This window comes from Neoarius graeffei, chromosome 21, assembly GCF_027579695.1.
Source record: "Neoarius graeffei isolate fNeoGra1 chromosome 21, fNeoGra1.pri, whole genome shotgun sequence".
NCBI classification, from domain to species: domain Eukaryota; kingdom Metazoa; phylum Chordata; class Actinopteri; order Siluriformes; family Ariidae; genus Neoarius; species Neoarius graeffei.
In genome coordinates, this window is record NC_083589.1 from 28,981,590 (window position 1) to 29,007,268 (window position 25,679).

Here is a 25,679-nt window from a genome sequence, read left to right on the forward strand (position 1 = left end):
TCATGTCTGATTCAGTTTCTGTCAGTGACACTCTGTTCTAGCTGATCAAGCATCCTTCACATTTTCTCTGTGGAAATGCAGTCTAGTTCCAGCTTGTGCTTTCTTTTTAGCATCAATGTGGCATTTATATGGCACACAATGAGGCATACTTATTTAAAAACTGATAAATTCAGTAGAAATACCTGTAAAACTAGCAAAACTATGATGTAAACAGATAATATAAACGGCTGAGTTGCTCTAAGCAACCACTACCTGACGTCATTGAAAAAGCCTCGGTCACAACCGGCCGTACGTGCTCCTACGGCCGGTCTACATGCAAAAAACGCAAGACGCAAGGCGCGCGTGTGACGTGCTGATTTTCAAGCTGTAGACTGGCCGTAGACCGGCCGCAGAGGTTCTTTGTCATGTCAAACAAACTCTACGGGCGCTTACGTTTTTCTCAGGTTGCAAGACAAACTTACGGCCAACGTGCGTCTTTCTCCATGAACAAAAAAAAAGCAGCGATTTGGGAAACGCCAAAAATCACACGGCCAAAAAATCGTACATCCAGTTGTGACCTAGGCTATACACCACCAGCACAGGAAGTCCATCTGGCATTTTAAAGAACATTAATTTTTCTTGAACACTATTTGGTCTCCAAAAATGAAAGTTTGATTTTTGAAATCTGCAACTATTTTACTTAAAATAAGTCTGAGAATAAATCCATTGGAGGATCCCTTTAAAAGTATTATAACATGGTTATTATTACAAAATGTACAGGGGTATTCATTTATTTATTTATTTATTTATTGATTTATTTATTTGGGGGGGGGCACTATTATCTCTCTAGCCGCTTTATCCTTCTACAGGGTCGCAGGCAAGCTGGAGCCTATCCCAGCTGACTACGGGCGAAAGGCGGGGTACACCCTGGACAAGTCGCCAGGTCATCACAGGGCTGACACATAGACACAGACAACCATTCACACTCACATTCACACCTACGGTCAATTTAGAGTCACCAGTTAACCTAACCTGCATGTCTTTGGACTGTGGGGGAAACCGGAGCACCCGGAGGAAACCCACGCGGACACGGGGAGAACATGCAAACTCCACACAGAAAGGCCCTCGCCGGCCCCGGGGCTCGAACCCAGGACCTTCTTACTGTGAGGCGACAGCGCTAACCACTACACCACCGGGGGGGGGGGGCACTATTTGGTCTCCAAAAATGAAAGTTTGATTTTTGAAATCTGTGACTACTTTTACTTAAAATAAGTTTGAGAATAAATCCGCAAGAGGATCCCTCCCTTTAAGGGAGGACAAGGACAAATTTCTTTTTGAACAATAAAAATCCCTCTAACTCCAAAATCTTTAGAAAACTAAAAGATATGTGTGTGTCTGCTATATCAGAAGCCATTCCTTCATCAAATACCCAAATTAAAATGTAATCTTATAAAATTACTACTACTACTACTACTAATAATAATAATATTTCTCCGATAAGAAATATTGCCGGGGCGTGGGTTTTGAAATCAAAATCTTTTAGACTGATGAGGACTATGCTATTGAACTGTATACCATGGTGCTTGAAAGTTTGTGAACCCTTTAGAATTTTCTATATTTCTGCATAAATATGACCTAAAACATCATCAGATTTTCACACAACTCCTAAAAGTAGATAAAGAGAACCCAGTTAAACAAATGAGACAAAATATTATACTTAGTCATTTATTTACTGAGGAAAATGATCCAATATTACATATCTGTGAGTGGCAAAAGTATGTGAACCTTTGCTTTCAGTATCTGGTGTGACCCCCTTGTGCAGCAATAACTGCAACTAAACATTTCTGGTAACTGTTGATCAGTCCTGCACACCGGCCTGAAGGAATTTTAGCCCATTCCTCCATACAGAACAGCTTCAACTCTGGGATGTTGGTGGGTTTCCTCACATGAACTGCTCGCTTCAGGTCCTTCCACAACATTTCAATTAGATTAAGGTCAGGACTTTGACTTGGCCATTCCAAAACATTAACTTTATTCTTCTTTAACCATTCTTTGGTAGAACGACTTGTGTGCTTAGGGTCATTGTCTTGCTGCATGACCCACCTTCTCTTGAGATTCAGTTCATGGACAGATGTCCTGACATTTTGAAAGTCACACTTAGGCTACATCCACACGACAACGGCAACGAGATGTTATTTAAAAATATATCGCGTCCAAATGGGCAACGATCAGTAAAATATCAGGTCCATATGGCAACGCAACGCTTGCTGAAAATGATGCAATACACATGCCACACCTCTAGGGGTGCTGTAAGACGGTCCCTTCGGAGACACCAGAACAATAGAAGAAGTAAGGACGCATGCGCATAAACTATTATGCGCGAGACTTCATATTAGCCACAAAGTCAGGAAAATCTGTTCGTAAAATTACATTATAATGACCAAATACAATGAAAAGTATTTTTCCAGTCTCACCATGTGATCTCATTTGGACGGCAAACCTGTTGGTACAGTTAAACGCAGCTAATCTTTATTCTCCGCTTTGACCTATCCAATATGGCGGCGAGGATGACGTATGATTCTACGCGGAAGGCGGTGTCTTTAATGGTCCGGAATAAATTGAATACTACACGTTGATGGATTAATTTGTTGTTTCTCACTTGTGAAAGGTAATCCCATGTGATCTCCTTTGGACGGTAAACCTGTTGGTACAGTTAAAGGCAGCGCATGAATCTTTATTCTCCGCTTTGAACTATCCAATATGGCGGCGAGGATGACGTATGATTCTACGCGGAAGGCGGCGTCTTTAATGGTCCGGAATAAATTGAATGCTACACGTTGATGGATTAATTTGCTCCTCTACGCCCTTTTTGAGGAATGTATTGCCGGACTAAAACCAACATCTGAAGAGGTGAGATCGCTCCTTTTTTTCCCCTATTTTTGCTGGCGGGATTGACTCTGCCCTAAGAGCAGAGTCTCTCTCTCTCTCTCTCTCTCTCTCTCTCTCTCTCACTTTGCACCATTACACAATAAATATTCACAGTGAAAATATTTTGTAAGCGCGTTTCATGAACCAGGTTATAGGATTTGTTGACAACTCGCATCGCATCGCAATGAGAAGATCATTGGCACTACTGGTGTTAAGAATCAAACCATTTCATAAATGAATATTTTGCTGTAGAGCTGCAGTGTTTGTACAATTGCATGTTTTTGCTTCACTATTACTGTCACTATTCTGCTTCTTGCATTACTACTGTGAACTAACACTGAACATAATAATAATAATAATAATAATAATAATATCCAAGCTCGTGTTTCACTCTCACTAGTGCTCTGTAAGGCTTTTTCCTGGTGATATCCTGGTGATATTCGTTACACTTCTACCCGGCGTGAAGCACTCATAATCATGTGGTTGTGACGTCATCGTAAACAAATCCGTTCTACTCATCCAGACGACTTCACAACGGCAACGTTGCCAGATCTTTCCACTCTGGAACCCGTTCTCAAAAAGATTGCGTTTTGGGCACCCAAAACGCCGGTGCCGTGTGGACGCCAGGCCTAAACGATAAGCAATTGTATCGGCAAACAGGCAAACCTGTTGGTACAGTTAAACGCAGCTAATCTTTATTCTCCGCTTTGACCTATCCAATATGGCGGCGAGGATGACGTATGATTCTACGCGGAAGGCGGTGTCTTTAATGGTCCGGAATAAATTGAATACTACACGTTGATGGATTAATTTGTTGTTTCTCACTTGTGAAAGGTAATCCCATGTGATCTCCTTTGGACGGTAAACCTGTTGGTACAGTTAAAGGCAGCGCATGAATCTTTATTCTCCGTTTTGAACTATCCAATATGGCGGCGAGGATGACGTATGATTCTACGCGGAAGGCGGCGTCTTTAATGGTCCGGAATAAATTGAATGCTACACGTTGATGGATTAATTTGCTCCTCTACGCCCTTTTTGAGGAATGTATTGCCGGACTAAAACCAACATCTGAAGAGGTGAGATCGCTCCTTTTTTTCCCCTATTTTTGCTGGCGGGATTGACTCTGCCCTAAGAGCAGAGTCTCTCTCTCTCTCTCTCTCTCTCTCTCACTTTGCACCATTACACAATAAATATTCACAGTGAAAATATTTTGTAAGCGCGTTTCATGAACCAAGTTATAGGATTTGTTGACAACTCGCATCGCATCGCAATGAGAAGATCATTGGCACTACTGGTGTTAAGAATCAAACCATTTCATAAATGAATATTTTGCTGTAGAGCTGCAGTGTTTGTACAATTGCATGTTTTTGCTTCACTATTACTGTCACTATTCTGCTTCTTGCATTACTACTGTGAACTAACACTGAACATAATAATAATAATAATAATAATAATAATATCCAAGCTCGTGTTTCACTCTCACTAGTGCTCTGTAAGGCTTTTTCCTGGTGATATCCTGGTGATATTCGTTACACTTCTACCCGGCGTGAAGCACTCATAATCATGTGGTTGTGACGTCATCGTAAACAAATCCGTTCTACTCATCCAGACAACTTCACAATGGCAACGTTGCCAGATCTTTCCACTCTGGAACCCGTTCTCAAAAAGATTGCGTTTTGGGCACCCAAAACGCCGGTGCCGTGTGGACGCCAGGCCTAAACGATAAGCAATTGTATCGGAGTCACCTGAATCTATTGCCGTGTGGACAGGGCCTTAGGCTACATCCACATGACAATGGCAACGAGATGTTATTTAAAAAAAATATCGCGTCCACATGGGCAACGATCAGTAAAATATCAGGTCCATACGGCAACGCAACGCTTGCTGAAAACGATGCAATACACATGCCACAACTCTAGGGGCGCTGTAAGACGGTCCCTTCGGAGACACCAGAACAATAGAAGTAGTAAGGACGCATGCGCATAAACTATTATGTTTACTTAATTCCAGACCCCTGGAATTATTGGCCCCTCCTTGTAAAAATCAGTAAAAAGGGTTAGATAAAAGTCGATCTTTTGATGAAATCACTTCATCTCACACTGAAAACAATGAGAAAAATCTGACCTTTAATTGAAATAAATGTATTCAGAGAAAAACAAATCCCTCATCAAGTGTGCCACTATTACTGCATTGGTACCCCTGGAGATTATAGTGAATATAATGTAACTGAAGCATTTTCCCCATTTAAATTGTACATGTTTGAGCTGATTGGAGTGTGTCAAAACTTTCAAACTGTAATCTTTGACTTCCTGATTAACTGGGAAACAAATATGAGGTGACACAGAGGCCAAATTCCCTTTGTCATCTCTCAACATGGGAAAGATAAGAGAACAAAAACCAAATGAGGGAGAATGCCAAGAGTGCAATGCCAAATCAGTCACTTATGAGTACAACAAACATTAAAAGAGTTCAGTTTTGTGAAATAGGGCCAGTTATGAATCCTATGTGAAGGAAATACCCTTTACTCTTCCGTAACTTCCTGATTAACTGGGGTACAAATATGAGGTGACATATGCTCATTGGATCACATTCAACAGAATTTCAGTGATTTTTAAAATTTATTTAAATTCACCAATTTGTTCAGGAGTTATGGATGTCTATTATTTAGTTGAGTAAGTAAATGATGTAAATAAGACAAGGAAAATAAGGAATGGCATCCCACAAGGATCAGTCCTCGCACCAACCTTGTGCAACTCACCGGTACATATCAGTGACATACCCCAGACACAATCACTCAGGTTTGGATATGCAGATGACCTGGGCATTGCTTATTAGTCCAACAACATTAAAGAACTGGAAACTGTGCTAAGTAGAGATACTCAAACAATTCATGCTTTTTTCAACACCTGGTATCTAAAAATGAACATCACAAAACTGTGACAACTCTCTTCCATTTGAACAACCACCAAGCAAATCAAAACCTACAGGTGTTACTAAATAATGAACCACTTCCACCAGAGAAATACCCTAAATATCTAGGAGTGGTCCTTGATAGAGGCCTAATATACCATACAAAAAACACCTGGAAGACACCGCACAGAAACTGGCAAAGAGAAACTCACTCATCAGGAAGTTAGCAGGGACAACATGGGGAGCATCCCAGAGTGTGCTAGGAACATCAGCATTAGCATTATGCTACAGTGTAGCTGAATATTGTGCCCCAGTATGGGCATATAGCACCCATTTAAAAAAGATTGACACCAAACTAAACGAAAGCATGAGAATTATATCTGGTGCCATAAAATCAACACCAGTAGAATGGCTATCAATAATGACCAACATTGCTCCACCACATCTTCGCAGAGAAGAGATCACTGAAAAACAACACCAGCACATCTGAAACACAGAAAGTGCCATACCGCTCAAACAAAATAATAGAAGTAGCACCAACCACCTCAAGATTAAAATCAAGAAAACTCTTCTGTAAGACCAAGAAGGAAAACTTCAACATCAAAACTTCCTGGAGAGAGGAATGGAACCAAAATGTTCTCAAAGGTGGGGAATTAATAGAGGACCCCACCAATCCACTACTTGGCTTCCTCAACCAAACTAGAAGACGGTGGACTCAAGCAAACAGGCTCAGATCAAGACATGCCAGAACAACCACCAGTTTGCATTGTTGGGGCTACATAGAGTCCCCTATATGCCCTAAATGTCAGGAGTCCCCACAAGACACTGACCACCTAGCGCTGCATTGCCCAGTAACAGCAGTGCCAGGGGGCTATCACCTTTAATAAAAGAAAAACAATTACAACAAAATAAAACATACTACATACCCTACACATACAGTAGTTCAGTTTTGTGTTTTACTGGCACAAAGGTGTGAACTTCTCCAAGTTAATCTCATCTGGAAAATAAAACTGCTCACCACTGTGAAACCACAGTCTGAAATCTTCTATTCCTTTTTGATTTAGTCTCATTGATTCAACTGCTGAAACCATCCTCTTCTCAATGGTTATTTCAGTTGTGAGAGCACAGCCTCCTCTGTCATCTCAAGCTTGCTGGACTAATCAGACTTGCCTGTCACCCTCAACTGTGGGTTGCTTTGTAGCAGACTGTGTCTCAGATGATTCATCATCAACTGCAGTGACTATTTTTAGAAAGACACAACCTCAGTATTTGCAGATTTTTTTGTGGATTCACTGGCATTATCACACAAAACACACATAATGCAATGTAATCCGTTAAACCGTAAACTGTTTTAGAGCATTAAAGTCTCAAGGGTCTTGTGCCCTCCCCAATGATCACCCTCACTCTCACGTCCTAGAATGCACCCAAAGAAAGAAAGACAGAAAGAAAGAAAAATCTAACCAACCACTAATCTAATGACTCATCTGTGAATGCTTTTTCACTTTTATGTAGATTCGGGTACAACCTCGATTCCAAAAAAGTTGGGACAAAGTACAAATTGTAAATAAAAACGGAATGCAATAATTTACAGATCTCAAAAACTGATATTGTATTCTCAATAGAACATAGACAACATATCAAATGTCGAAAGTGAGACATTTTGAAATTTCATGCCAAATATTGGCTCATTTGAAATTTCATGACAGCAACACATCTCAAAAAAGTTGGGACAGGGGCAATAAGAGGCTGGAAAAGTTAAAGGTACAAAAAAGGAACAGCTGGAGGACCAAATTGCAACTCATTAGGTAAATTGGCAATAGGTCATTAACATGACTGGGTATAAAAAGAGCATCTTGGAGTGGCAGCGGCTCTCAGAAGTAAAGATGGGAAGAGGATCACCAATCCCCCTAATTCTGCACCGACAAATACACTGTAAAAAATGATTTGTTGTTTTAACTTAAAAAAAGTTAGTGCAAGGGTTGCCTTAAGGGCTGCCTTAAAATTTTGAGTTCACTGAAATTAATATAGTAAGTTCACAACAATTTAACTTACTATGTGAATTCCAGTGAACTCAAAATTTTAAGGCAGCCCTTGCACTAACTTTTTAAAGTTAAAACAACAAATATTTTTTTACAGTGTAGTGGAGCAATATCAGAAAGGAGTTTGACAGTGTAAAATTGCAAAGGGTTTGAACATATCATCATCTACAGTGCATAATATCATCAAAAGATTCAGAGAATCTGGAAGAATCTCTGTGCGTAAGGGTCAAGGCCAGAAAACCATACTGGGTGCCCGTGATCTTCGGGCCCTCAGACGGCACTGCATCACATACAGGCATGCTTCTGTATTGGAAATCACAAAATGGGCTCAGGAATATTTCCAGAGAACATTATCTGTGAACACAATTCACCATGCCATCCACCGTTGCCAGCTAAAACTCTATAGTTCAAAGAAGAAGCCGTATCTAAACATGATCCAGAAGCGCAGACGTCTTCTCTGGGCCAAGGCTCATTTAAAATGGACTGTGGCAAAGTGGAAAACTGTTCTGTGGTCAGATGAATCAAAATTTGAAGTTCTTTATGGAAATCAGGGACGCCATGTCATTCGGACTAAAGAGGAGAAGGACGACCCAAGTTGTTATCAGCGCTCAGTTCAGAAGCCTGCATCTCTGATGGTATGGGGTTGCATTAGTGCGTGTGGCATGGGCAGCTTACACATCTGGAAAGACACCATCAATGCTGAAAGGTATATCCAGGTCCTAGAGCAACATATGCCAACATATGCTCCCATCCAGACGACGTCTCTTTCAGGGAAGACCTTGCATTTTCCAACATGACAATGCCAAACCACATACTGCATCAATTACAGCATCATGGCTGTGTAGAAGAAGGGTCCGGGTACTGAACTGGCCAGCCTGCAGTCCAGATCTTTCACCCATAGAAAACATTTGGCGCATCATAAAACGGAAGATATGACAAAAAAGACCTAAGACAGTTGAGCAACTAGAATCCTACATTAGACAAGAATGGGTTAACATTCCTATCCCTAAACTTGAGCAACTTGTCTCCTCAGTCCCCAGACGTTTACAGACTGTTGTAAAGACAAAAGGGGATGTCTCAAAGGGGTAAACATGGCCTTGTCCCAACTTTTTTGAGATGTGTTGTTGTCATGAAATTTAAAATCACCTAATTTTTCTCTTTAAATGATACATTTTCTCAGTTTAAACATTTGATATGTCATCTATGTTCTATTCTGAATAAAATATGGAATTTTGAAACTTCCACATCATTGCATTCCGTTTTTATTTACAATTTGTACTTTGTCCCAACTTTTTTGGAATTGGGGTTGTGTTTTCACACTTCACCCATTTCAGCCATCAAAGCCAACTTGGAGCGATTAGTCAGCATTATTCTGCATATGTGAACACGCCAAATGAACACAGACCCCTCTGAAACAAACCAGACTAAGACCACCTCAGGAGCTGGTCTCAATTCAGTTCATTTCAAGTCCATGTTGCAGTTTGCTTAAACTGTGCATTGTGAGAACAAAGGACTACAGGTTAGCATCATATTTTGCTACTGGATTGCTGTAGATAGATCACATGCTATTGTATTGGGATCCTTGAAAAAACAAAGGTCAGAGCTCCAGAGGAACTCTAGTGTGAACAGAAAGAGGACTGAAGCCCCATCAGAGCTAAAATGGACCAGAAAGAGAACAGAGTCCTCTTTTAAATTAACTCACAATGTGAATGTCAATGGCAAACCGTTACTATTGGAACTGGGACTTGAGCTCAGTCAAAACTGAGCCAGACACCAAAAAAGCAACAGGGCAAAGAATTCTGCAAGGGATTAGCGGCAGGCTGCCAGGTCGCTCCGTTGTATGTAGCTGTTGATGTTGATTTTAAAAGTAACAAAGTAAATTACACAGGGAAATGAATATTCGTCACATGCACACTTCAAGCACAGTGAAATTCATCCTCTGCATTTAACCCATCTGAAGCAGTGAACACACGCACACACACCCAGAGCAGTGGGCAGCCACACTACAGTGCCCGGGGAGCAGTCAGGGGTTCGGTACCTTGCTCAAGGGCACCTCAGCCCAAGGCCGCCCTACGTCAACCTAACTGGTCTTTGGATTGTGGGGGAAACCGGAGCACCTGGAGGAAACCCACGCAGACATGGGGAGAGTGAAAAATACTGTAGCAACTGAGCGTGGAAGAAGAGTCTGGAGACAGAAATCTTAGTTTCTCGGTCATTAGCCTGTGCTACTTCCTCTTGATAGTACTGGTTTGCTTTATTAGCATTCACTAACACTACTGATGAATGCTACACTGGCTGGAAGATGACTTCACTGCTGCGCTGACTTGTGGTAAAGCTCTCCTTGGACTTCGAGAAGGCTGAGGGTGATAAATTTTTCGTCCCTCTGACTATAATTCAAAATCTGATTGGTTAATTCATCTGTCACTTCCTACATAAACGTACACTGCCATGGCCTTCTGTCCAGCAATGAAGTCCTAACCAATGAGTGAGCCAGCTCTAAATTCTTCTCAGCCTAGAGACAACAAATAAAAAAATCTCATTGGATAACTCGATTTTAATGTTTTCAGGACAGCAACCCTTTCATTTTTGAAGCAAATTTGATAGAAAATGAGGCTGAATTAGAATTAGAAGAGAATAATTATCATGAAATTATGAAATAACTTAAAGAATGAAAGAAATTAAATATAACATTTGAAATATTAATACGCTTGGGCCTTCTCTGAAGGCCTAGAAGGCCCTGACAGTTCCTCTCTGATGAATGCATGGTGAGCAATGTGAATGAGTCCCTTTTCTGTTGGTCCACTTTTTAGTCCAATTTCAGAGGATTGCTTTTGGTTTGCTTAAAAAAGACTATATGTGAAAACACCCTTACTGTTCACTCTCAGCCATTTTCTGCTCCATGTTGTCAAGAGACCAAACAGTGTTAACTGGATGCTGTTAGTGCAAATTCATTAATAAATCAGTTAATTAATAGAACATGGGCGGCACGGTGGTGTAGTGGTTAGCACCGTCGCCTCACAGCAAGAAGGTCTGGGTTCGATCCCCGTGGCCGGCAAGGGCCTTTCTGTGCGGAGTTTGCATGTTCTCCCCGTGTCCGCATGGGTTTCCTCCGAGTGCTCCGGTTTCCCCCACAGTCCAAAGACATGCAGGTTAGGTTAACTGGTGACTCTAAATTGACCGTAGGTGTGAGTGTGAATGGTTGTCTGTGTATGTGTCAGCCCTGTGATGACCTGGCGACTTGTCCAGGGTGTACCCCGCCTTTCGCCCGTAGTCAGCTGGGATAGGCTCCAGCTTGTCTGCGACCCTGTATAAGGATAAAGCGGCTAGAGATAATGAGATCAGATGAGATGAGATGAATAGAACATTTCCTATGTACACCATTTTTTGAAAAATGTGTGCTGATTTAAAAATTAGTTTTTAAAGTCGTTGATGGAATGGAGGGAAACATAGGAATATATTAAACAGGTGAGTTTTAACAAGACTGAATAAATCTAGTTTTTTTCGGACCACCATTAACTGCATGGGATTTTGGTTTCAGTGAAATATGATCAGAGATGCTCCCCCGTTTAAGGAAAACTGAGCATTACATTACATTAGAGGCATTTAGCAGGCACTCTTGGGTGACATGGTGGTGCAGTGGTTAGCACTGTCGCCTCACAGCAAGAAGGGTCTGGATTGGAGCCCAGCGGCCAACAGTGACCTTTCTGTGTAGGGTTTGCATGTTCTCCCCGTGTCTGTGTGGGTTTCCTCTGGGTGATCTGGTTTCCCCACAGTTGAAAGACATGTGGTTAGATTAACTGATGGTTCTAAATTGTGAATGTGTGTGTGTACACAGAAAAGAACGCCCCCGCAATTCTGGCCAAGTCAACCAAACATGGTTTGCCTCAAGCCTGGATCAGGTTTGGCAGTGACAACGACGAGCAGGCACTTTTATCCAGAGCAGCTGGGGGTTAAGTGCCTTGCTCAAGGGCACTTCAGCCATTCCTGCTGGTCCAGGAAATTGAACTGGTGACCTTTCGGTCCCTAAGCTGCTTCTCTAACCTTTAGGCCATGGCTTATGGTACAGGATCTTTCTACTCAACACATACTAGCTTGCTTAAAAGAGTGACCTATGTTAATGGAATAATAGTTAACATAAATACTGTCCATCCAGCCCTTCGACACCCATGTAACTTCTTATCAGTTATTACAATACTTCAAGCAGGGATACACATCAAAATGAAATGATACAATTTGCTCTAATTTTAACTTTAAATTTCCTCTCATTTTATGCAGCATTGCCAACCTGGATGGATTTACAAACACATACAGTATATATCCCAATGACATGACCTTCTGACCCACCCACACATTTGTGCTCTGACAAAATCCACCGCCTGCACATGATTTTCCAGTACTTCTTACTTACAAGCAGCATCAATGGGACTTTTAAGATATCATTCATATCACTAGCAGCAACAAAACAGTACATTATTTGTTTGCAATCACGTGACTTTTTGCCTCCTGGTTCACTTCCGGTTTCCAAGTGATAAGCAACAATCTAAGATGGTGTCCAATCTAAACACTTGTCTGTCATCATCTTGTGGAAAACATTCTACATCTGACTATATTAATGGACTAGAACCAAAAGCAAAATTGAGATATCAAGAAAAAATATATTTATGTGATGGATTGAACCCCTACAGTTTAAAAAATACAGACTTTTCATGCGATTTCAACAACTTTCCAAACATACAGTTTCTGGACATTTCCAATGATCTGGTAGTCCAAACATCATTTTACACGAAGAATCAAATGAAAGCTTTCAAAAGTCTTGAAGCCTTTAAGTTTTTCGTTTGTTCCTGGGTTCATGACGTTGGAATAAGACTTCTAAAGGACAATAATCATCTTATTTTTGCGAGGGTAAGTAATGTAAGCCGGAGTGTAGTACGTGATTCAAGTCGGAACTGCTGTAGACATTTTTGCAATGATAACTTTTATTTTATGACATTTCAAATGTAGCTCAGACTTATGCATTGACCTCATTCGTCATGGTCAGGTTCCATCCTCGAGTTGAGGGTTGGATGCAATAGTTCTCCAGCCGCTTCTGTCATCCTGAGCCATTTGCACTGCTTTGGTGTAACTGAGGCCTGTCCACCTACAGATGTTGGATGTCCATAAAATTCTTGGCCTTCCTCTTCCTTTTTTTCCATTAATTTTTCCCTCTAAAAGCGTGCAGTGAAAAGTATTGTGGCGGATAATATGCCCAAAATACTTGAGTTTCTTAATTTGTATAATGTTCCTGAGGCGTTCCTTGATGTTAATCCTCTCTAATACCTCAGTGTTGGTGATTTTTGCTGTCCAGGGTATTTGTAACATTCTCCGATATGCCCACATTTTAAATGCAGCCAAGCTTTTGCTCATTACAGGAATGATTGTCCAGGCTTCAGACCCATATATCAGAATTGACCAAACACTGGAGAATTCACTTTCTTGTGGTCAGTGATGTTTTGTGAGATGTTAATATTTTTTGCATTTTAGGGAAGGATGTTTTAGCAATTGCAATTCTCCTCTTGATCTCATCACATCTGCCATCATCTGTTATCTTGTGTCCTAGGTAGATGAATGCTCTCATTTGTTCAATCAGTGTACCATCTATAGTGATGCTGATATTTGTTTTTTCAGTTTTTTTGCTTATTAACATAACTTTTGTTTTCTTATAGACTAGGTCGATTTTCAGATAATGTGACACCCCCAGGCATTTTTGAGTAAAAGTTGGCAAACAAACTTTTCTAAAAGTATTTTTTGTGCTGAATCCATTTTTGCTGTTTGCCAAGCTGTATCTCTTATGTGGAAGTCTGTAGAGCACAAAATCTAAGACAACCTCTAAAATGTCAGTAAATTCCGTTTTTTTTTATTTTACATCATGTACAACAATAATGATCAAGTCTAGGAGGTTTATTTGTAGTGAGAATTATGGTACTTGTATGTGACAAGGACAATTGCACTTTCATTTCTTATTGTTGTCCTGAATATGTCTTCTTTTATCCCTATATTTCAAGCAGACAAATAGAAAATCTTACATTCCTGAGTCATTTCATTGAGGATGCAAGGAAACTGTTGCCATCACATCAGAGTTTGTAAATTAACTTCAAACTTATCCACAAGAACTTTAATTCAAAATAAAATCACTTTTTGCCATCATTTCTATTTCCATACAGTGTTTAAATATTGCTAATCATAGGGCTGGGCAATATATTGATATTTAAGATGTATCGAGATGGACAAGTATCTCAATATGGATTTTGAGATGTCGAATTAATCGAGAAAAAAAATTACTTTTTGGAATTACAGAGGTTTGGTCACCCTATCACTCTGTAACACCTCAAAACACTGTTAGTTGAAAGATAAGTAGCATTTAATATTGTGCAGTAGCATTTACTTGATTGCGTTTTCACATATTTCCACTGCATGCCTTCGGTTGGCTACTCCAGCGACTTCACTCAGACTGCCCGTGCTTCGATCGCCCATGCTGCAGTAGGCAAACATCTTACTGCGGAGCAGCAGCACAGACAGTTTTGTCCCACAGCAGTTTAAAAACTGATACAGTTCTGTCCCTACTAGCAGAAGTTTTACTTATTTTTTATTTATTTAGGGGGATTTGAAAATATCGAGATATATATCGTATATCGAGATATAGAAGAAATCGAGATATGTTTTTCCTCCATATGATCAGCTGCAGCTGCACCTCAAGATGTATGAGTGCACGATGTATGTGCAAAAAGTCCCATTTACGTTGCTCTGCTGCATGTAAGTGTAAAACAAGTGATGCAGAATGTAGCAATTGCTGAACTTTAGTTTAGTTAACTTCATTTTAAGATCATTGGCCAGGCATGATATCACAGTCTGGTATTTTTGCTGTTTTGTGAAAATTAGTCATATTGGAGAATCTTGTCATGTTGTTGTTTATAGTTTTATGTTAATATATGTTTATATGTTAAACCATCACCCTAGTTACATTACATAGTTACAGATCATTTATGTACATATGATTTTGATGTTTCTATATGGATGCATTCAAGTAAAAAAAAAAAAAAATCAAAGTTCTGGAGGTGCCGTGACTTGGTTGGCTGGGATGCCGTAACATAAATCCGGGGACCCAGGTTTGAGTCTGACCCAAGGTCATTTCCCGATCCTTCCCCATCTCTCTCTCCCAATCATTTCCTCTCGCCCTCTAAATGTCCTACATAAAGACAAGAAAGACCAAAAAAAAACCACATATATATATATATATATATATATATATATATATATATATATATATATATATATATATATATATATATTAAAAAAATGGATAAAAAGTTCAGTGTTCACCAAAAATATTCTGAGATAAATATTATGTATTTTAAATATTAGCCTATGTTTGTTTTCTGTACCCAATAAATCTTCTGTCGCAATTTAAGATTTTATTTTTGAGCCAGAGCTGAGAAATTTGTTTATTTTTTTAGCCTATGAGACTGCCACTCTACTGAGTTACAAATAAAAAGACTGCCTAAATGGATTCAGCAGAAAGAATTACCCTTTATATAGTCTATTATATAGTCTATAAACTCAAGACCACAAATTTTATAATTTAATATGGTAATTTGGACCACACACACTACCTAAAGTCTGTTTTTGAGAGTTCCTTTCACCCAATTGAAGCCAAATTTGGTACTTATTTAGCCAAGAGGTATATGCAACTTTCTGCTATTTTACTTTTTTCATATTGTACAACATTGAAGAGTTTTATATTGAAATACTCGAAATATGCAAATTATATGCAAATGTGCCCTCTACTGGGCTCCACGTATGAGATACAGCTTGGCAAACAGCAAAAATGGATTCAGCGCAAAAAATACCTTTAGAAAAGTTTGTTTGCCAACTTTTACTCACAAATGCCTGCAACTCCTTATTTAAGCCCCTTTTTGCAATTCTGACCTAGTCTAAGCATTCATCTTCATATTGCAGTTTCCCAACTTCATTCATGTGGTTAAACAATGCCTTTAAATCTTCCTGACTTTCAGCTAGCAGTACAGTGTCATCTGCATAGCGAAGTCTGTTGATCTGAATGCCTCCTATGTTCACTGCTTTATCTTTTCTGATGGACCTGAAGATACATTCTGTGTAAAGGTTGAAAAGGCATGGTGAAAGCACACATCCCTGGCAGACTCTTCTTTTGATTTCTATCTTGCCAGACATACTTTGTTCGAGTTGAACTGTTGCTCTCTGCGTCCAGTGGAGGTTCACTATAAGCCTGAGGTCTTTATCATCCACTCCAATGTCTTCCAAGTATTTAATAATTCTTTCATGGTTGACTCTGTCAAATGCTTTTTCATAATCGATGAAGCATGCATACACACTCATCCATTTCAATGTACTGACCTCACTGGACAACCTTAAAAGATGGGTAAACAAGCGAGTTTCAATCGCAACCAAAATACAAACTAGTTTCATCGTTTCATCAGTGGCTTGCTTTATGACATCCAAATTGTAAGAAAACTCATTTAACATTAGAAGTTTTAATTTTGGATCCATAAAGTTGATGTATGTACCTTTAATAAAATGATCACTACAAACACGAGCATGTGGACTCTCGATTCTTTTCGAACACAGTGAAAGGTTTGTGTGCCATTTTTCATGGCATCTTTTTGAGATTTTTTTTTGTTCCCCTGTGCACGACTACTTTTGGTATCCTATAATACCTTTTGTCTTTTTCTCGATTTGATCGGTTTGAACATCCAAATACAGAGCAACAATCTGGCATATTTGGAGGCAAAACACAGGAAATGACTGCAAACAAATGCCTGCACGTCAGGTGGAAATCTGAATACATAATGAGGCAGATCACTACAGGAAGTGATATCTATTGCAAACAAAGAATAGTGAAAATAAATATCAGAAACACTTTGTTCTTGCAATCTGTATTCTAACAGTTCTTTTTAGCTAGATATCCATGCCCATTTTTCATAAACTGGCTTCTCAAATGTCCAATCTGGGGACTGTTTGAGGGTAAGATCTGTTCAGTCTTATCACAGGAAACTGGAATAATCCACTTTCTAGTATGTTTTAGGTGTGAACTGCCACTTAGTGTATAAAAGTTCCAATCATGTGTTTCGACAACTTGGTGTTAATCTGTCAGTGAGTAAAATTGCTTGGTAGCTTGCCAGCGAAGTGTGATTTCCTTGTACAGTAAATGTCAGGCCTTGATCAAGCTGCCAGAGAGTTATATGCCACAGCAAAATATATGGTAAATCAATTCAGCTTGTAAGCTCTGTATGTGTCATGAACAGCAAGTGTGTGTGTGTTTGTGTGTGTTTTGTACCTGGTGGCAGATCTCATGCACCACCACCATGGTGAGCTCCATCTGGTAGGAGAAAGATGAGACTTCGGGATCCAGCAAAATCTTCTGCTCAACAAATACACTAAGACCCCAGTTCTCCATCGCTGCATATGGGTGTTTTGGCACAGCCAGGAGATCTACACACACACACACACACACACACACACACACACACAAACAAAAAAAACAACATTAAGTCCAGAGGATAGACTGTGAAGTAAGCCAAGTGTAGAATTTTCTGAAGAAAGCTGGCTTCAGAAAACTTGCCCTTCTTAGCCAGCTATCATGAATGAAAACAAGATAGTCAATGATGGCATAGCTCACTCTGGCCCTGTCTAGTCCAGAAGGAATGATCTAAAGTGGGCCGCCTCGTGCAATAAATGTTGCAAGCTATATACACGATATACAAGCTATACCGTATATAAAAGCTATATACACCCTAGGTATACCAACCTATTTGCCAGAAAGAATCCAAAACAGCAAGGAATTGACCAAGAAGAAGGCATTTTTTTGTTGAGCTGCTCATTAAGGCTTAATTAGTCCATAACTTCATGTAATTGTAATTAAGCAAATCTGGGTAGAAGTTATATGCACTCTAGGTACTCCTATCTTCATGCTAGAAAGAATCAAAATCAGTGAAGAACTGAGGGAGAAGAAGCGATTTGTGTGGAAACTGCTCATTAGAGCTTAATTACTGCATATCTTCATTATTAATTGCAATTATGCACATTTGGATAGAAGCAATATGCACCCCAGGCAGAGCTACCTTCCTGACAAAAAGAGTAAAAATTGGTGAAGAATTGAGAGAGAAGAAGCAATTTTCATGAAATGTGGACGATGCCAGATGGACGCCGGACGACAGATGATGGACAACACGTGATGGCATATGGTCATCACCTGTCGGCCAGATGAGCTAATAATAAAAGGGAAATAAAGTAACCCGTGAACCCAAGTCAGGTTTTTCACAATCATGTTAAACATATGTGGACATTACATTTGAAGTTGAGGTTCAATTAGCCACGAGTGTGAGAATAAAGAGAAAATAGAGAAAACACAGAGTTTAACACAATGGACCCTGGAGAAAGTTTAAGATCCATATCCAGGAAGGTGTTACTGAAAGCACCAACAGATAATTCAATCAAATCAATAGAGTATGCAAAAGTCAAAACACAAACAGATATCAACAAGTGTTGCCAGACAAAACAAACCTCGCCTCGCAGCACTTATTTTATACCTAGATGTTGATAATGGTAATATTTCTCAATCGTCAGCTGTCAGGTTATAGTCCTCTGAAAATCCATGACCTTGAGTTTGACATTTTAAAGTCCTTCAAGCTCAAAGGTCATGGTGGCAACTGAAAGCCCATATGGGACTTCTTATATGTTGATAATGGTAAACATCTGGCTATCATGAACCATTTTAAAGTTATAGCCCTTTCAAGGTCACTCAAGGTCAAAGATCATGGTGTCAAATGAAAGTCCATATGGCACTTCCTATAAGTTGATAATGGTAAATATCATCAACCATTTTCAAGTTACAGCCTCTGAAAATCTATGACCTTGAGTTTGACCTTTCAAGGCCACTCAAGGTCAAAGATCATGGTGCCAAATGAAAGGCCATATGGGAGTTCCTATATGCTCATAATAGTAAACATCTGTCTTTTGGCAACTGTTTTTGAGTTTTAATGGAAAATATGTTATTTTGACCGAAAGGTTGACCTTTCCGGTGACCTTGACCTTCACCTTGACCCGATTACCCCCAAAATTTAATCAGTTAATCTACGGATCATTGCCCACCTACCCTGAAAATTTGAAGTCAATCCGTGTAACCGTCTAGACGCTAAATTGTTAACAGACAGACACACAAACAAACACAAATCGCACTGATTACAATACCTCGCCTCGCTTAATCCATCGCGGGTAAAGTCATGAAGGCTACTGGGTTTTGGTGCAAAATGAAGAAGCGAGTGTGACAGTCAAAGTGTGCAGAAGAAATGTGTCTGGTTCTGCAAGATGCTCAGTAAAACCTACAGCTCATTTCCTTATAAAACTGCACTCGTTGTACCTGAGACTACTATTTTTTAATTTATTTTTTTCAAGCAAAGGGTCGTCTCACACCAAATACTGACTTTGTTTCATTTATTACGGCTTACTGCTGAGTTTATAGTTTTTTTAATGTTGAAACATTTCATTTCATTATTTTATCAGCCATTTTTGATCGACAGCATTTCTTTATATGTGCCTAAGACTTTTGCACAGTACTATATATGTGAGTATATTAGAAAGGAGGATGTGAACAGGTGATGCCCATAGAAGAGATGTAAATTAGACCTTGTTCTGCTGTTTTTATGGCAGTGGGCAATTTGGGGAGAATTACAAAACAATATGCTTTTGAAAATCGGTCAATGATCAGTCAGTGATGAAAGCTGAAAGCATAGTCCGTGGCTGACTGTTTAATTTATTTGACAGAAAGTAGTTGTCTCTCCATGAAACACAATGATCAAAGACCTCTTAGAATGCTTGTGCAGATTTTAGGAATGACTGTTGTAATGCCTGGGGACAATAAGGGGTTGTGGCCCAATCAAACACTCTTCCAGTGAGTCGTGATATTATGAGGGATATCCACATCTCAAAAGTAGAGTATGGTAGAACTGGTGAAAAAGGGAGACAATTACATGAAGAAACTAGAAGGGTACTTGGAGAGTGCAGCCCTCCTCCAAGGATAATAGTCTTCTATGATATGCAAATCCACAACCGTTGTCGCATCTTATTCCTGCTTCCCATGATTCCTTTTACAGACTATAAGTGAGACGTCCATTTACTTAATGTTATCCAGTCGGTACTGGTGAAGTTCGTGGTTATGCTTAATCGCTTGGTGTTAAGGAAAATAAATAATGTAGGAGCACAATCATTTCAAAAGCTCAGGCTGGATAATCTGAGCATCTTCCTGCCTTCATGTACTGAGGACTGAGAGGACAATGTAAAATCGTGACCTCAGATTACCTACCATAACAAGTTAGTCACTTTATGTAACCAGTTCCTTTTGACATTTAAAACTAAATATTATCACTATGTAGTGTACACACACACACACACACACACACACACATATGGTATGTACATTTATTTTATCATTTGACGAAATACTAGCACATTGTAAAAATACTTCTTTAAAAGTACTGCAAAAAAAACATGAAGCAAAAGACACTAAATGTGTGTTTGTGATTAAATACGTAAAATAAAATAACTAATTTTACACATATGGGCATTTTTGTTGACACTGAAAGCTCCAGGAATATCACTATAACCCGCTTGAGGACTTGTCGTCGCTTTTCCAGTGGCATCTCATACCCACAATGTTGCAATTAAGTGAAATGATCACACATACAGAGTTTTTAGAGGAGTTATTTAAGTTTAGACTCTTCAGCCATGTTCATCGTCTATTTGTAGCTGATGAAAAATTCACTGAGTTCACTGATGATAGATACATTCTTGTTATAAATGTATAGTATACATATAGTATACTAAACATTAGTATAGTCATCGGTGGCGGCGGCTGTCCATCGCTAGTGATGATGACTGCTTCATTAGGATGCGCAGAAACGCAGATGGGCCACGAAGCCAGCACCAGAGCAACAGAGTTGCTTGCAGCGGTGGCACGAATGGCCCGGCCGAGCCGCCACGGAATATCTGGCCTGGTGAGCTCTTGCATACTATTCTCCTCTCCTAACAAAGCACCTTGCACGGTAAGGTAAGACAAACGATGTCATGCCCCCATCGTGTTGTCTCTCTGGACCTCCAGACCTGATGTCAAGTGGTGCACAAAAGTGCCACAGATCTGACAGGTATGGAAGTTGCCACGCAGTGACAACTGACTTGCCGAGTGATGCCATTCGTTGGCCATTTGAGTGGCTCTTCTGCATGCCATCTGGTGGTGTGCCATTGACCCTGTTGGGTTCATGTGCCACATTGCACCAAAAAGCTCTCTGCTGCCAGTGCCTTATTGGTGATGTACTGTTTAACCCATAGCTGGAACCCAGGCAGGTGCTACCACTCCAGGTCAGAGCAGACCTGGGAACAATGAGGATTAAGGGGTCATGCCACTTTCCCCAATACTCAAGTCCTCCTGGACCTGAGACTCACCACTGGTTGCAGTTTAAAGTCATACCCAGGACTATAGTATATAGTATAGTATAGTGTACATAGTATAGCCACAAATGGTGCAAGTTCTCTCAGAACTTTGTAATGACATTTTCAGAATCCACACAGTTATACTGCAACATGTACTAAAAACTAACGAGGAAAAAAAAAAGATTACAATCAATAGTAATTTAACAAGACACACTCCATTCAACATTGGGCTATTACTGTCACTTCCACAAGATACCAGAAGGTTTTATCTTCAGGAATAAAGTGTATATGTCTAGATATACTTCCAAAATTCTAAGAATTATGTGGCTACATGTGTATCCCAGAGGATTACTGGTACCCGTGAATGTGGATTGTGATATGGAGTCATTGTATTTCTACACTGGCTGTTTTTTTTTCCATCACTGAACTTTTTACAAATGCCGTATCTTGCACTGTTAGCGAAACAGAAAATAAATTCATGGATCTGCCCTGTGACTCAGATCCACTCCAAAATTTAATAGATTCTTCCTTGTCCCATGATACACCCTTCCACCAAGTTTAATGGAAATCGAGTCAGTAGTTTTTCAATTATGCTTACAGGCAGACAAAGAAACAAAGTGCACTGAAAATATAACCACCTTGGCAGAAGTAACCAATGCATTTGCCTGGGGACCCATTACACTTCTCACTATTAAAGCAACTAAGGTTCAGAACACAATCAGGCATCAGCCAACAAAACTAGAGAAAAATCCAAAGCAAATGAACAGGCAAAGAGTTGAGACACATTCAAGGCTAACAGGGTTTGACATGGCTCAGAATTCATACAAGTTGGAGGTAAAGACCCTGAAAATAGTTATAAAATCTTAATGATAGTTCAATAAGAACAAACAAACAAACAAACAAACAAACAAAGCCATAAATCATGGCTGACCCTGTGCTCTGACACTAGCTTACGAAAAAGCTAGGATGTCAGGTGAAAAGAATACCACTGTCACTCATTCAAGGCTTTTGTTCGGTTTGTGTCTTAAGCCTCACTCACAACCCACCCTAAGTGTTTTGGACACGCATGGGTCGCAGGGTTTGGTAGCTCGCAGCTGTGCCGCAGGGTCACGGTGAACCCGGGGGAAAGTTTGGGGGAGGAGTACAGGCAAAGTACTTGTCAAGTACAGGCTGCACACCTGACTTCCTCGAGGCGTGGGAAAAACTGCGCCGTTAGCCCATGGAAAGCGTATATCTGATGCATGTGATCAGTGTGTGTTCAGTGAGTGTGGAGTGTGTGAGACTTACATTTTACCAGTTTCCTCTGCTATGAGTTCGGGCCACACTTGTGAAGCATGTGTGACGCATGTGATTAACACGTTACAATCACTCATAACTTGCGTGTGACGCAAGCCAGGAGTGGGTATAAAACCAGCGTGTCTGCAGCATTCTGCATCTGTCTTTCGACTGAAGAACATTGGATGTTTTGTGGGAAAAATTTAAAAATTTTCAGTTTAAAGTTTAGAAAATGGGACCCAAGAAGAAGCGAGCAAAAGTGAAGTAACCCAGCCTGAAACAGCAGAGGGGGAGGAGGAGGAAGAATTTGATGATGATGGTAGCAGCACCGGCAAGCCCTGCATGGACAGGGAGAAGTATGCCTTCAAGCCGGCAGAAGGCACAGCACCCCGCCGAGGTATTTTCACAGGTAAATACACATGTTTTAAACATTAATTTCAGTATCTATATGTTTATGTAATTAATATTATATATGCTGATTTTCATGTACGTTTCAGCTAACGACACCCAGAAGTGAGGACAGTGCAATCTCATCATCGCTGTCAGGCCATTGTGCCATGCTCAGTGACGAGGACAAGGACATCCCGACACCCCGTTCCACCACTCAGCAGGAGTAGGAGCAGGACAGCAGCTCAGAGTCAAAGTGTGTTTCAGTGCCCAAACTGTTGGGCTTTTCAATGTAATAAACTGTTGGGATTTTTTTTTACAATGTAATAAAATGCGTTATTCCCTTATACTCATGTTTTATTATTTGACATTTGCCTGGTAAATTAAACATATACTCAAATAAAAACAGCAAATGAGGTGGTCTTCTTCCCTTCTACAATGCTATATGCTACATGATTGGTTCCTTGGTTCCTCCCCAATATATATACCCAGAGTCTTGCCCCTCGTGTCATGTGCAGGTCATGTGCACTGCGTGCAGGTCGCATGCGCTGCGTGCACACCACACATAGGGGTAGAAAGTGAGATGCACTTCTGTCTTGCACGATGCACAAATACCTGTAGTAAGTGTGGAATACTTGTGTAGTATTTCTGAGGCACATCACTCATACAATGACCGTGCATCACTCATGAGTTTTACTGTCATCGCAAAAAGCCCCTACTAGCCGCGCTGCTGACTTGGTTCAGGCGTACAAAAGGAGTATGGGTCCCGTACGTAGTGTATGCGTTCTTGATTTGTCGCAAGACCCGTAGAATTTGCATGTGCAGGACCAAAAATCACCACGGGCAGTCTGCAACCTTCTACGGCGCTGAACACACGCAAGTGTTGTGCAAGTCTCAAGCACGGTTTTGCCAATTTTTTTTTACTGTAGACCGCCTGTAGCAGCACGTACGGCGGGTTGTGAGTGAGGCTTTATACCCACAGCAATGTCAGAAGTGAGATGGAATAAACTCTAAGTGTGCCTATCGCTGTACAACATTTGATTTAGTTTTAGTGCAGTTTTTATATTCCAAAAAAAGTATAATAACTGAGTAATGCACTCTCAAACAAAGGAATTATACAACAATTAAATCAAATACAACGTCTGCAAAAAAAGGGAAAAAAACAAAAAACAATATGCAAGCTCATTATAAATAAATTTTGTACCATAAGTCGAAAAGGCAGTATGATTGAATATTGCTTGGTGAAGAAATACTTGGTAAAGAAGGATTTCTACATAAATAAATGCCTTCAACTGATAAGCCACACCTATCAAACACGACCCAACATCATCAATGTGATGCAAAGGCTGACTTTCACAGAATCCTCTGTGAGGTATTTTCAAGATGGTGAGAGGTTTGGTGGTGGGGACTTTATTCACTCTCTTGGGCAAGAATCAACTTAACCCGCTCCCATAGCTTCAGAAGATAAAAAGCAATGGTGATACAATTCACACACAGTTTTGGAACAGTATCACACACACAGAGCTTTGAAAGATGGTGGCAACAAGGGCAACTAAAGAAAGCAATTGGTATGATGATATAAATGTGACATAATGCTGTTAACACAAAGGAAATATGCCTTTCATAGCAGCAAATCAATTACAAACACAGTGTCTTGCAAAAGTATTCATTCCCCTTGGTGTTTGTCCTGTTTTGTTGCATTACAAGCTGAAATTAAAATGGATTTTTGGAGGGTTAGCACCATTTGACTTATACAACATGCTGACCACTTTAAATCTGCATTTAAAAAAAAAAAATTGTGACAAAAACAGTAATTAAGATGAAAAATAAAAAATCTGGAGTGTGCATAGGTATTCACCCCCTTTCGTATGAAACCCTTAAAGGATATGGGACATGGATTTTTACCTGGGCATAATTATGTATAAAGGACATAAGAAATGCCATCTAAATCACTGCAGGGCGTCAAAAATGTGAAAATCATCACATTATTCAAGTTTTTCTATACATCAGCGTAAAACAAGGATTCGTTAATGAGCTAGGTGGTCACGTGACCCATGACGTCACAAAAACTTTCCAAGGAGCCAGCGCTTGGGAATCTAATGTAAACAGGTTACCGAAATGGACACCATCGACAGTGACATTCCCGATGTTTCACAGAGTTGTGAAGTTAGACCCTATCAATTCGAACCGATAGCTGGAAATTCACATGAACATGGATCTTGTCTTTACTCTGACGGGTCAGATGATTCTGAGAGTGAGAGTTCATTCAGCCCTCATGAAACTGAAAGCGGTCGGCTGGATAACACTTCCTGGTAAGTTAAAAACAATTCTGCTCAAAGGCTAATGATCTGTTGAAAGAAGTATTATTTTTGTATCATACATTGAAAGTTCATCATAGATCTAGCTAAAGTCCGTTGCAAGCTAGTTTTTTTTTTGCTGATATTTTTCGAAATTGATTGAGATACAATGCTTCCAGAGTCCGAGATGAAAACATTCAAAATGGCGAAACGAGTCAGAATTATGATAATCAATAATTGATACACCCAAAATTATAATACTAATCCTTACCTCGACTTTCAGTCGCTTAGCGCAGAGGTCTTCAACAGGGGGGTCGCGAAATCGCACCGGATCACTCATATCAACAAAAATATTCCTGTCCTGTCCCCT

The 25,679-nt window shown here is 40.0% G+C and overlaps 1 protein-coding gene across 2 annotated transcripts in view; it reads right to left on the minus strand.

The window, feature by feature from the left end:
* The window catches only part of LOC132869647 (thyrotropin-releasing hormone-degrading ectoenzyme-like), a 520,051-nt gene that overhangs the window by 277,634 nt on the left and 216,738 nt on the right, over positions 1–25,679 (minus strand). For both annotated transcript variants that reach the window (XM_060902939.1, XM_060902940.1), the window contains one exon: positions 17,203–17,357. In XM_060902939.1, the coding sequence (XP_060758922.1) occupies positions 17,203–17,357 (155 nt within the window). The remainder of the gene's footprint in view (positions 1–17,202; positions 17,358–25,679) is intronic.